The 13,745-nt window shown below is 46.4% G+C and overlaps 1 protein-coding gene across 2 annotated transcripts in view; it reads left to right on the plus strand.

Moving 5' to 3' along the window:
• The window catches only part of FBXW4 (F-box and WD repeat domain containing 4), a 67,144-nt gene that overhangs the window by 42,355 nt on the left and 11,044 nt on the right, over positions 1-13,745 (plus strand). The window contains exon 6 of one of the 2 annotated variants that reach the window (XM_054206327.1): positions 6,230-6,295. The exons of the other annotated variant lie outside the window; for it this stretch is intronic. Coding sequence (XP_054062302.1) covers positions 6,230-6,295 — 66 coding nt within the window. The remainder of the gene's footprint in view (positions 1-6,229; positions 6,296-13,745) is intronic. 2 annotated transcript variants of the gene reach the window in all.

Genomic DNA, 13,745 nt, shown 5'->3' on the forward strand with positions numbered 1-13,745 from the left:
CTTGTTGTCTTTTCCTTCCACTGAAGGTCTGGAGGTGAAGCATTGCATGGCAAGGATGCAGGAGGCGGTACATGGGACCGGAAGGATGGGAAGGCTCTTGAGGACTGAGGAATATGGAAAGGCAGTCTGGAGACAAAAGCCCAAGGGAGATTGCAGAGCCTGTAATAAATTGGATGCAACCTGCATTTGTTATTTAAGGTTTTGGGCAGTTATATCATGTGTCATTGGCTTCTTCACCTTTTCCAATCTTATCTTCTTCTAAATAGCCTTCCACTCCCCACATTCCCTTGTCTGGAAAGCTGTAATTTTGGCCCATTAACAGTGGGCGGACTTCTGGTGCAACTGCCTTACCTGCTGATTTTTGTTCGGTTTGTGGTTACTCAGTTGTTAGTATGTAACCCAGCTGTCCTGACTTATTTCTGAGATACTGAAGGTGCTTGGTTCAGTTCTCTGGTCATCCTGCAAGAGGCACAAAGTAGGGCTAAAGGGATCGGTCTCGGGCAGCGAAGGGGCAACACCAGCCCTGCATGAGCACCCAATCCTGGCTTTTTCTGGCAATGGCTGAATCAAAGGCAAGCGGGACTTTCTGCACATTTGTGGTGCCTGCTTTCTCATGGAGAAGAAAATGCTAAACTGATGCTGTACTTTTTTTTTTTTTTTTTTTTCCTCCCCCTTCCTGCAAATTAAATGCCTCTGGGGAAGGAGCACCTGCTTCCACCTGCACTGTCTCAGTCTCCCTCCCTTTGTGTGTATCTGGTCTGTTGGAGAAGCCTCATGCTGGAGATGCCCAAACTCTCTGCGCTGAGTTTCCGACCCCCTCCTCTTCCCTTCACAATGTTGTTACTGTTGCATCTGCTCCCCAGCCTCCTGGGCTCTTCAGCAGGGGCTCCATCGAGTTTGTGTGACCTTAGCACTGTATTCATGCCAGAGCAGTTACCTTCTGTAATGATGTCAACTGATGAGGTTAGCAGGATGGTGGCGGCCGCGATAAGACATGACATGTTCTAATGATTCGCCTTAGTGAGCTGCGTGTGTGTGTTGGGGTGGGGCACAGAGGGGCTTAGAGAGGGGAGGTGGGGGCCCCACAGGTGCCGACAAAGACTTTGACCTTTGCTGCTATAATATCAGTGTTTCACAGGCAGGGCGGTTCGGTAACCCACTTTCAGCCCATCAAAAATTGATTTAATTGCAATTTTTTCCCCCAATTAGGAGTACTGGAGCTTAACTAATTGGAGTAATAGAGAGTAATAAGGCTCTGATAAAAAGCCTTCCTCTGCCTCCTTTGTATCTTGTGTCATCGCCTGTCAGAGGTCAGAGAGCTTGCATATTCTATTAGGCAGAGTTGCCTTCATTTGTACAAATTAGTTTACCCAACAGTAATTAAAATGCCAGTGCGGGTCGGGGAGAGCTGAATACAATTGATGGGCACGTTGGTGAAGGATTTGACAGCTCCGGTGGCCTCCCTTGCCAAAGCGTGTCAGTGCTGAATCAAAGGCTACACAAACCCACAGACCCGTGCGTTTAATCCGCGGCACCGTTGGCACCAACTGCTTTCTCTCTTCTCCACTCTCCATTTTGGACTTGCTTTCTCTTCTCCTCCTTTTCTCATCCCACTTGAGACTTTTTAAAAAGGATGTTTCCCATCTTTGAGCCGTCCTTTCTGTTGATCGCTTTCATAGCGCTGCTACCAGCCCCCCCATCCTGTCTCCCTCGGTGCTCCCCCTCCTCTCCCCCCGCCTTCCACATTCCCAGCTGCAGGGCTCTGTCAAGTAATAACTTCTTTGTTTCCCGGTCCGATGAGTCTCCGTATATAATAGTCTCCAAAATGGAACAACGACATCCAATTCCAGGGGGTGGGGGAGCGTGCAAGGAGGAAGGAACAGGCTCTTGCACGTGTCAAGCAGATTGTGGATTTGAAATCCCCAAAGAGCAGAATAGGACTTGAGAAGCAATCTGTTTACAGTACAGGGGAAGGGCCCAAGTGCGGGGCATGGTGGAAGTTTAGACAGAAGAGGTAGGAAAGGACCTGTTTCACCCAGGTTTCTTCGATTACTTTGCATTGCAGGAGTCCCAGCTTAGGCAGTGCTTACTCTGAAGGTTGGGTTCAAAGTGAGGAAGGTATCTATTGTACAATGGGATTTGCACCTCCGGAGCTGAGACCATTTCCAAACTTTGTGACAAAAAACATCAAAAAGACTGTGCATCTCTGATTCATCCACATCTGACAATGTTTTCTCTAGGGTGGAGTAAAGAGGGATGCTACAGGTGGGGTGAAACTGGGTAGTTGGTACCTTGGGAGCTGGCATGGCATTGTTGTAGCTGGACTGTAGCCAGAGCACTACTGCTGTTGCCAGAAATGCCATGGCATTCAACAACCACAGGTCAATCAGATGAAGTTCTTGTGTCTCTTCAACAGAATGCATGCTATCTCTCATCTCCTGTCCCAGCTTCTTTTGTGGGGGGATGATCTTTAATGAAATGTATCATCTGTAGCACAGAGAAGGTCTGGTTTCAGAAGGAGTGGTTCTCTTTTTTTTTTTATTTTTTTCCCTTGTCAGTAGGGCGTTTCAAAAGGGAAAGAGAACATCAAAGTGTCAGATGAGTTAAAAAATCCCTTGCTTTGGACAACAAAAGCATGCTGTGTATGAAGTATGTGTGTCTCGATGCTCTGCAAAATCCTTGCCTTCCCAGCATGGCAGAGGTAGAAATGCTGTATTGGCTTGCTTGTTTTCACCTCCTGGGGGATCCCTGTGATGACAACATGCCATGTTATGGAACCCCTGCAATGGTGCTCATTTTCCCATTAGAGGAGCCTTTTGGAGGGAGCTTGTAGTCATGGTACCCATCAGCTTTGACAGAGCAAAGGAAAGCTTAGTGGGGAAGGGATTTTGCATCTCCAAGGCCGTCTGAAGGTTGGACATAGCAGTTTTTATGTAGTATGTAGATACATCTGGTCAATGTCTGTATACATCAGTAGTATTGTATCTGCTTCAGAGAGATGGGTCATTCCCTGCAGTAATATATATTAGGGTATCTTGTGTCCTCCTCTTCCCAATCTAGTCTTTCCTCAGTCTCTCCGATTCCTGAAAGCATTGTAGGCAAAATAAATGACACTCACTAAGCTAGTAACTCGCCTTGAGTGGTTTCTTTTGGGCACCTGTCAAGAACAGTTGTGAAAAGGCTGCACTTCTCTAGGTCAGAGGGTTTTGGTGTTCTCTGGGTTTCCTGAGACAAAAAGCCTTGTTGAAGGTAAACTGAAAGAAACAAGCCTGGTAGAAGGCTTCAGTTTTGCTGAATGATGTTTCAGAAGTTTTGGAGCTAAGCTTTACATGCTTAGCTCCAATTTGCGTGTTGTTTTAAACCTACCAAAGTTGACTTGTGTTGCCCGTTTGCTTGGAGTGAAACTGTCACCTCTGCAAGGTTCCCAGTTACAAGGGACCTGGGGGTTGAAGGTGTATGCCTGCAGACCATACTCGAGGTGAGAGGCCCTGTATTATCCCCTGGGAATCCAGACATCCAGGTCAGTTCACTCCCCAGCTTTGACATTTTCTCATTGGCACCACTTCTTGTGCATGTCTTGAGAACGCTGCTTTCTAATCCTGGCAGTGAAGGTGCCCCACTCTTCTGGGAGAAGTCTTATCTTTGCTTGCTAATGGGCTCCAGCCTGTTAAAGATAAGGCCTGCAAATCTGATCCTGCTGAAGTATGAGAGAAAATTCCTGTTGACTGAATGGAGTCAGCTTTACCCAGAAGAGACTTGTTTGTGGCCCTGAGGCCTGTATGTGATGGTGGAGAGAAATCTCTTAATCTAATGCTATTCTTTTTTTTTCCTTTTTTTTTTTTTTTTTGTGGGGTGGGAGGTAAGGACTGAGGAGGCAAAGCCGAAGTCCAGAACTGACAGCATGAGCGGGGATTAGACCTTGCTGTTCCTCCCACCTTTTACTCCCTGTTGGTGTGCCTCCATGCTAATTTAGACCTGTGGCAACCATCAAAGCCTTGTGCATACCTTCTGCACAAAGGGGCCTGTCTCCCACGTGAGGGTGTTCTCTGCTGGGACAGAGTCAGTTTGTCCCCCAGAAGAAAAATCTTAAACACCCAATTGCCTGCTTGACTGACTCCCTGACTGCTATTATGTTTCTAACCGCGGTAATTAGCTTTAGTAGTTATTAATGGATTATGTTTGGGGAGGGAGGGACAGAACCCAACACCTAGCTTTGTAGCTGCGGGACCCCCTGACCAGAGTGCTACTTTCCAGACATGGGGTTTGACTGGTGAGCTATCAGAGTGGGTGTCTTCTGCTTGTTTTCCTCTGAGATGGAAGACATTGGTGAAAGGGGAATGTTTCCTCTTGTCCTGCACTATGGTGGAGAGAAGACAGGTATTGAGCACAAACTCTGTTTCCAAATATGAAATGCTGCTGCTTTCTTAATTGGTCCTCGTGGCTGCTTCACAGCAACAGGAATTGGTTTTTCCTTAGACTCTCAGACATTGGTCAGGGACTTCCATGGAGAAGAATAACGTGTGCACCCTGCAGCATCTGTGCAGAAAGCCCTTTGCTGTAGGTGCATTGGGTCAATTGCATGTGCACTGCCAATGAACCTGGGATTTTGCATGTAAAACCGACTGGTTGGAGAGACTTTGAAATAGCTCTGGTGCTGCAGGCCTTGTCTAGCCCTAAAGGGCAGCTAAGGGTCACATGACTTGTGGACACCTCCAGGTGTGTGAGTTTGGGTAGGAGGGATAAAACCAGCAAAAAACTAGAGAGCCTCGGTAGCTGTAGCTCTTCCTTGGTTCCCATAGCTTTTTGAGATGGCTTGATGTAATCTGTTTTGCCTCTTTTGCAGAGTGTACGGGCAGTGCTGCTTTGGCCTTAGGATTTGGAGAAACCAGTTGCTCAGCTAAACCACAGAGCTAGGAGTAGAAGGAGGCCCGAGTTCCAGCCCTGCTTCCACGTGGCTCTTCTTTGGCTTTGATTGAGTTGAGTGCGTGTTCCCTACTTTGCTGCTGGGTGCCTTGCAACACCCGCAGTAGTGCTTCTCTGAAGTCAAGGACACTTCCTGGTATAGTAGAGGCTTGGAGACACCTTCTGACTTCCAAAGAAGAATGTTGTAGAGGATCAAAGAAATGTTTAAAAATTGCTATTTTTACATCGTTTCCTTATTTTGCTTTCCTCTTTCAGCTGCCAGCCCCATGTCATGCTACAAAAGATGCTTAGGCAGAGTGTAGAGCTGGCTTTTATTTAAAGCAGGCTCCGCTTCCTGCATTCGTGCTATCCTTGTTGCAATGACTTAAACATAGTTTTGGCATTTTATTCTCAGTAGCTGTAATAAATGTGGCTTTGTGAGAGGTCATTTTTAGCTTACTTAGAAATCTTTGTATGAGCTGCTTTCTCTTTTTTGGACTGAGGATGGGAAGTTGGCACAAAACAAGCAGTGTGGTGTGGAAAGCACAGCACCCGTGTTCTTGCTGCTTGATTTTGAGGATTCTTTTTCCTGTTTTATCAACTAGTTTGAGGCCAGTGGCTGTCAGGTGACCTCTGGAGCCAGCATGTGCGGCAGGGACAGTGTTGCCAAAGAGGACTTTGGAATGGACCCTGCTGGAGAGCATGAACTGAGCCAAATATTGCTGCGGGGGAGCTGTGCTGCCTCTAATAGAGAATGCTCGAGCACTGGGGAGGGCAACTCGATCCAGCTTTGAAATTGGCCCTGCTTTGAGCAGGCTGGACTGGAGAACTCAATTCTCTGATTCATTAGGCCTGTGATGCTGCAGCCAATTCATGATTGTGCTTAGAAGTTGCCAGCAAACAGAAGTGAGACATGAAGTGGGAAGTAACAGGGAATTTTTCATGGGATCTTCTTGCAGCTTGCAGCACTGACTGTATATGAAACATGCTGAGTACTATGTTAGCTGTTTTGAAAATGTCGTTGCAATTTACAGCTGCTCCTATGTTAGGTTTTCCCTCTGCATATGCAAATACATCTTTATGTCTTGCCGATTCTCTGCAGTTGTGACCTGCTGCATCTGGGAAGCTCAGCTACTGAGAGCTCTGGAGCACCTCTCCCTTTGCAGCTGCCTGCCCCTTGTGAAATGCGGTGGAACGTGCTCAAACAGTCTTGAAACAGAATTCAGAGTCTGTCTTGTAGCCTGTTTTCTCTGTCTTGCTCATGCAGTATTTCTTCGAAACATGAGGATTAGTAAGTGGGTTTTTTGTTCACTTTTTTTTTAAACAGCTCATTTGTGACGGGGACAGCCTGCTGTGGACACACCTCACCTCTGAGAATCTGGGACCTTGAGAGGTGAGTGAGCTTCCGGGTTACAGGGAGGGACTCGTTGAGAAAAGTGAATAACAACGAGAAGTGCAATATGGGAAATGCTGTAAAATCATTCCTTTAGTCCATGTAGGCAAGGGATGTTTAAACATGAGGGATGGAGTGGGGTATGGAAAAAACTAGTGTGGAAAAATGTATGTATGTGGGGAGCAGTTCTGGTTCAGTAGGGAGCAGCTTTACTTTTCTTCCCAGCCTTTCTAGTTGATGGCACAGCTGTATTGGTTTCTTCCCATTACCCATGTACAGTCAGAATATGCCCTTTACACCTTTCTTTTAATCTGTCTCAGTTGATGCTTCAGCCTGAGCCAGAGGGATGAGGAAGGTGACCTGCATCCTCCCATTCACCCACTTGTCTGTGGCTCTCAGAAGCCAGAAGCAAATGCAGGCTCTACAGTCATCTTGTCCTGGCTGGTGTTTCTGATAGCTCAGGGAGGTGAGGGGTGGCAACAGGTTACCTACGGAATTGACTTAAGCAAGTTGTCTTCTCTCTGTCTTAATAGGCATTGAGGAGGTTAATTGCTGTGGTCTCTGATTTGGGGCCATTGAGTAGTTCCTGTTTGGTGAAGGTGCTGACCTTAGCAACTGGGGAAATGTTGGTCTCAAATTCTGACGTGAGATTCAACTGCTGACAAATTTGAAACTCTCAGCCTGGGGGTCTTTGTGTAGTGATGGACGGATAGCAAATATTTGGCAGGATTATTGAATGCCAGATCAGCTTTCCAGGACTGGTATGCTCTGGGTAGGAGTGTCACAGCACGGATTATCAAGGGAGTGCCGTCAGGATTGAGGTGAGCTGGTGGGCTCTGGAAGGACAAAGAAGGGGGCAATGGCAGAAGGAACCTGAGGGGTGTCAGCAGAGCTGCCTTTGGGGAAAGGAGATAGAGGAGGATTCGTGTGGATGTAGGGCTGGTCTGAGGCCAATTGCCTTCCAATCTATAGTTTAGAGTGTTTAGATTGTCTGAAGCAACTGCATCAAATATAAATATAAACCTGTTTTTCTCTGAAGTAACAAAAATGAAGACTTTGCAAAGAATGCATCCCACAAAGGACAAATTGGAGCAGGAAAGACAGCACCAGTGCGTTCAGCTATGGTGCATGTTTCTAGGTCACCTAGTCCAATGGTGCCTTGGGAGTACCCCAGAAGGATGTAGGCTGTGCTGTGATACACCGACCCATCAAGTCTTCCAGCTCTTCTTGAATAGAGGCATCTGACAGGAGTGAGGAGATAGGCAACCCTTTCCCCCCTGCCCCAGCCTCTCTGACAGTCTTTCTCAAGGAAGCCTGAAGAGATAATAAAGCTGTGTAGAAAATAGGATTAAGGTAATGAACAGGCACAACGGAGTTTGATCTTTCAATAACGTCAAAGCCTGAGTGACAGGCAAATAAAAAAGCTAAGGCAACCTAGGCCACTGGGCCTCTGTTGCAATGGCTGGAGTGTCAAACTTATTCTTCCCTCTTCACCTGTCACAGCTGGAATGTACCATGCCACTGGCTCTTTTCCTCTCCGGAGACCTGTGTGTGAGCTGAGAATCTTGTCAGCATGTGCAGGGCAGGAGACTCAGTAGGGAGCACAGCCAGGAAACTCACATGTGAAGCTTGATGTGATCTTTCATAGCACGGGAGGACAGAGCTGTTCTTCCAGGTCTTGAGTTTTCCATAAACTGTTCTTCCCAGCAGAGCTTTGGATTAATTTTCAAAGGCTCCAGCAGTTGTTATTTCTTCCTTTGAGGCTTGTGCATGTCGTTTCTCTGGTCAGACTCCAGAAGTGGGAGCGTGGCATGGAAGCTCAAAACCTTAGAGCTACCCAGGACTGAAAAGCTCCTCCTGTGCCCAGTGTGTCCTAATAACATCTGGAAAACAGAGCCAGGCACCCTGAATTTGCTGGTTACCTCTTCTTCGTGGCCACAAAGGGCCAGAGTCTGACCTGCAGAGGCTAAATGTGGCAGCAAGGACATTAAGAGCAGAATCCAGGCAACTTCTCTGTCAAAAAAATGAGTCAGGGTGGAGTCATGCTTAAGACATATTCTTGAAAACTACAGGATCCTTCGCACTACTTAGATGCTTAGTGCTGTTCAAGACCAGATAGTTCAGTTAGCTGGGTTTTTTCTGTGTGGGGCTCTGTGTAAATAACATTGCAGCAGTTTCTGTGGCATTCTCTTCTCTTGGGGTAGGTGGTCTTTTTCCCCAACAGCTGAAAGCTGGAACATGCTACAAAAGGATTTAAAGCTTAAATAACCTTTTGTGTACTGATCTTCTTAGTTCCAGGCCAGATAAGTTCTTGGCTGGTGCTTGTAGCTGTTGGTCATGGTATGTTTTCGTATTTATGACCTTCGCTGTTCCCTGACCCTAGGGCAGCCATTCTCATCCCTCCAAGAGGAAGCGGATAATGTCTTCACCTGGAAATATGTTCTGGGCTTTGAAAAGGGCTTGGTTGGGTTTGACAGTGAGGAAATTTTTAGTGGGGAAAAGAAACGCCTCTTGCTGCATCCCACCCCCACAACTGTCTTTCATTTCTGACTCTGCTGAGATGATGGCGTTGGATCAAAGCTGCAACAGGCAGCAACAAGCAATTGTCAAGGGGAGTCTAAAGCAGGGGAATGACCGCGTAATGCCAAGACACTGTCTCTGATGGCTGAAATTCCAGCTGCTGCTACACCTGGCCCTTTCTCCTGTAATGAAGGAGGCTTGTTTTTTGGGGGTTTTTTTATGCATTGGAAGCTGGCTAGCTGCACCTCTGGAGGATGTATCTCATCCCACAGATGCTACATTGTGCCATCTGATTGCTTTTAGATGTGGGGAAGTTGCTGTGCACTTACTGCCACTCAAGGTCAAGGTGTGTGTGTGGAGGGGGGCTGTGAATAACTTAAGTGATAAGAGGCCCGCACAGGAAAGGAGATGATTAGCAGCGTGAGCCACTGCATACTAACCCATGTCCTTCTATCAAGTATCAGGGCTTGCTGACTTCTTGGGCTCTTGCAAGTCCCCTTGCCCCTCTGTGCTGGTGAGGGATATGATGGCAGCTGCCTTTCTTGCAGGTGAGGTACCTCTGCTCCCATTTGCCTTTCTTTGCTCAGACCTTCCTGTTCCATCTGCCAGTGCAAATGTGTGGCTCAGCAGAACAGCCAGTTAATGGCAAGCAAGAGAAGGGGAAACTTTCTTCAGATCCTGTTCCTCTTTCTTTCTCTTCTCACCTTGTATCTCCTTTGGGAGTTTAAACTCCTTGGGAGACAAGGGCGATGCACCACTGGGAACAGCTCCAAGGCCAGCATTTGTCGTTTGCTCGTGGAGAACTGTTGCTCTCCAGCCTATCGTGATGGTCTGCATGTCTTTAGGAGGCAAATAACCCTGCCTCAAGGATGCTTCTCGATAAGGTAGGATTCTCCAGAGGTTGCTTTGCAGCAGCTCTTGGAGCTATTCTGCCAAGCCCGATATTTGAAATGCACCAGTGATCTGTCTGGCGTGGCAGTCCTCACACTGTAAACACTTTGAATGCCTAAGTCCTACATTGTCCTTTCCTGTGACACAACAACACAGACACAGGGCACGAGAGCTGTTGTGAAAAGTGAGCCAAAGTTAGCTGTGCCCTGCAAGCCACCCCAGATCCTCTACCTTTTAAATATCCAGTCTTTGTCCATCTCCTCCCCCCTTTTGAAAGCATTTTTGGCAGAGTGGTTTTTTTGTTATTTGTTGTTTTTTTTTTTTTTTTTTTTTAGAACCCTCTAATTTCTTGTTCGGTTTTTCTCTCTCTCCTGAGCCCTTTGAAAGTGGCTTTACGCCGTCACTGACACCAAACTGACACTTTGCGTTTCCCCACTTCTTATCCCTTTATGGCAACAGATGTTGAAATTTTGTATCCCTTTTATCTGTCCCTCTTTGCCCTCTTCCTGTAATTAGGTTTCCCTTGTTAGCAGTACAAAGTGGCCCGGTTTGCTGCCTGGCCTTTTGAGCCATTGTGTCTGAGCACATTTTTTTCCTCCTCTTTCGGAAGAGTTCCTTCCCCCTTAAGTAATAGGCAGGGTGTGGGCCAAAGCTGTGGCTTTTTCTTGTTTCTTTGTTCTCCATTTATCTCTGCCACCTTTTTCAAAGGGATGGAGGGGAAAAAAATACAGAGTGCATGGAAGGGGAAGATACAAGAGTTGCATTTCTTGACCGTCAGGCCCCCCTGCTCTTCAGGTGTTCAAGGCAGGTGTCTTTGATGTCTGCAAGTTTTGGGGAGGTGGGAGATAGAGGATTCATGAGAGTGGCTTGGGAGTGGAGGAGAAGGGAGATTCAGGTATGTGGCTGGTGTCCTCAGCAGAGGGGTGGGGAGGAGCCTTTCAGGGTAGCCAGGCAGCTGCTGAGCAGGTTAGTAATCCGGATTTGCCCCTAGTGTTATTTCATTGCACTCTTTCTCTCCAAGAGTCAGCATGAGCACTACCATCATAAGCAGCTGGCTGAAGTTTTTTTAACTTGCTGGTGCTTGATCTCTGGTATGCGCTTCCATGGGACCCTTGCTAGGTTACATCTGTCTGTGCACTGGGGTGGCCAAGAATTAGTTGCTGTCTTTGAAATTTTGGTGTATGTTGTTCTGCGTCCATGTTGGTGGCTCTTTAGACCCATTGAGTGAGTGAACGTGAGCAATTTTAAAACTTAGACTCCCTGTGCTGTTCTTAAACAGCAAGTGTAATTTGACAGTTGCAGTATGTAGCACTCAACACCCCAGTTAGCTGATCACTACTGATGGTTTCCTGTTTAAATCCAGTCCTTCTTGGCTTCACATCCTGTTGTGCTCAGATATATATATATATATTTTTTTTTTTAATGTGCGGAAGTAGATAAATGAAATGAGAATCTGCAGTACTAGTTCTTCATTATAAAGCTTGATAAATATTTTCAACAAAAGCTTTTAGTGTAGAAGCTCGGCCCAAGATGTACAAGCAGACTTAGCATTGTGTTCTAAAACAAGTTCTATACAAGATCATTCTCTCTACAGCTTTGAACTCCAAGGTTTAAACAACTTTGAGACCCTCTAGTTTAATAACAGAAAGAGTCTTTTGGGTGAAGGGATCGAATGGATTCAGAACTGGAGTTGCTAGTTTGAAAAGAAAGGTAACTGACTCCAAGAAGTGTTGGGAGTCTATTTCACCAGACATTTAAACTGGATTTATCCAGTCACAGAGAAGTGGATGGATATTTCTGGTAACAGGAGAGACACGCGATAGCAAATACTATCCTGGCACTGATAACAGTTTCACAGGATTTGGGGGGCAGAAGAATCGTAATACCATGCTGTAAATGCAGGTTTCCCTCTCCTGCCCTACTTTTCTATAGGTCCATCATGCCATGTATCCTTTTTTCCAAGGAAGCTCTCTCCAGGCTTTGTGGGAAAGAGGCTCCCTACTCCTTTCAGGCTTGCATTACTTTCTCAGCATCTCTGTCTTGGCTGAACACAGTTTTAATTCACAATAACCAATCCAAAACTTGTCCAGCAGTGAAATAAACAGCTTTCTGGGCTGTGCTTACATCAGGGAAGTGAATGCAAATGTGTGCCTTCTGCTGCCTCCACTCACTGCAGTGAGATGATCCACAGGTAGTTGCTCTTCCTCAGATGGCTGCTCAGTCTCTTTTCCTGAGGCTCTCTTGCTTGTTTTTTGCTGTGCTGTTTCCCCATCCCATCCACAGATGGCTTTGCTTACTCTTTTTAAAGCATCAGCTCTGGGCATTCCCATTTATGTGTTCTTTCGTTAATCAGGAACACAAATGCCATGTCGTCTTCCTGAAATTTAAAGGAAAAAGAGTTGGTGAAGTGACAGACTGGGGTCTGTCGTAAGGGAATTCTAGTCTTCAGGCAAACCCTTTCTTGGCCCGTTCATGTTAAATCAGTTTGGTATGATGACTGTCTTTGGATTTCTAACTTGGTCCTTGGGAACTGTTCCCTCTGCAGTAAGGTAGGTAGGATGGAGACTTTGGATGTGGATCTAGGCAAAGGGAAAAGGAGGTCCTTCTTCATGGAGCTGGCAGTCACACTTCTGACTTGAGCAGCAAGACTAGATATAAACAGGTCTCATGCCTGAAGGCATGAATTAAGCACTTGACAAGGCCAGAACGAAATTCCTACCCCAGTTCTGCAGCTCTGAACTGTACGATTTAATTCTCTCACTCTGAGATTTTGGGTATTGTTGGAGATAGGACACCAGGCTGATGGCCAACTACTTGAGCCGGTGCTGGAGAAAGCTTGCTCCTGCGGGGAGCCACTTAAGTGGTGGTCTCTTGGATGACTGTTCCTTTTGGCAGACTGTTTTGTTCAGAGCTCTGTCTCTTGGCTATAATGGATAGCTTCAGTCTTGTCTGTGTAATGTATTTCCCATGGTATGCACGCGTTCTCAGAACCGGTTGGGGTCTTGTGGTTCTTTACTGATTTCTGGGGTTGTTTTTAACATCATCTTTCTGAACCCTTTCACGTAAGCTGGGCATCTTCTGCCTTCCTTTTGTTAAGAGGGCTCTGGTGTATCTTAACCTAAATGTAAAACTGTTGGAAGAGGAAGAACATACAGGTGTTTATCCTAAATCCTTTCCTCCCCGTGGCGGTCTTTGCCCTGTCTCACTGCAGATGAACATAAGGCCAGCTCCTGCCCTTTGGATGTGTGCATGTCCAGGGCATGCTGTGGCCTTTGCACTCCTGTTCAGGCGTATTTATGACAATTTTACAAGGCCCGGAACAATCAGAGAGAGTGGGTGTGGGCTGGACACTCCAAGCACATCAATCAGTTTCATCCCTCTGAGCCAAAGCAAAAGCAATCTTTATTTTTCCCTGGGTTGAGAGAGAATCAACAGAGGCAAGAGAGAAGAATGGGAAGGAGTGAATGAGGAACCCCCTCTGCCACTGGCTGGCAGTAGCTCATTTAAACAGATGGCTTTGTTTTGATTTGGACTCTCCATTTTTTTTTTGTCTCCCCACTAAAGGAGACCTGCAGAGCTCTGTCCAGAAAGGGAGCAATACAGCCGCCTGTTCCCACACAAGTGGGGCAAAAGGCGAGAGGCTTTGAGAATTCCCTGCTTCTTTTCCTCGCCTCCCTCTTTTTCTCTTCCCCCAAGAAATCACAGTTTGAGAGAATTCCCCCCTACTCCTCCCGTTGGAAAGAAAGACAGAGAAGACATTCTTGACATTCTTTGCAGAGAAAAGGGGTTAAATGTCTGAATTTGGGGGTCACCATGTTATACAAATTGCAATCTAATCGTTTTTACAAGAACACACGTGTGCTAAGAAAAGGAGCCATGGACAAGAAAGAAAAGGGGACAGACAACCTTTTTTGTCCTATCTTTTTTTTTTTTTTCCCCCCAAGGTTTTGGACTATTGTCATGTTCTGTCTCTCTCCCCTCCTCACCCCCGAGAGGGAGAACATTGGTTTTGTAGTTAAATTGGTTCGTAAAGCAGAAG

Source organism: Rissa tridactyla, chromosome 6 (assembly GCF_028500815.1).
Source record: "Rissa tridactyla isolate bRisTri1 chromosome 6, bRisTri1.patW.cur.20221130, whole genome shotgun sequence".
Lineage (NCBI taxonomy): Eukaryota > Metazoa > Chordata > Aves > Charadriiformes > Laridae > Rissa > Rissa tridactyla.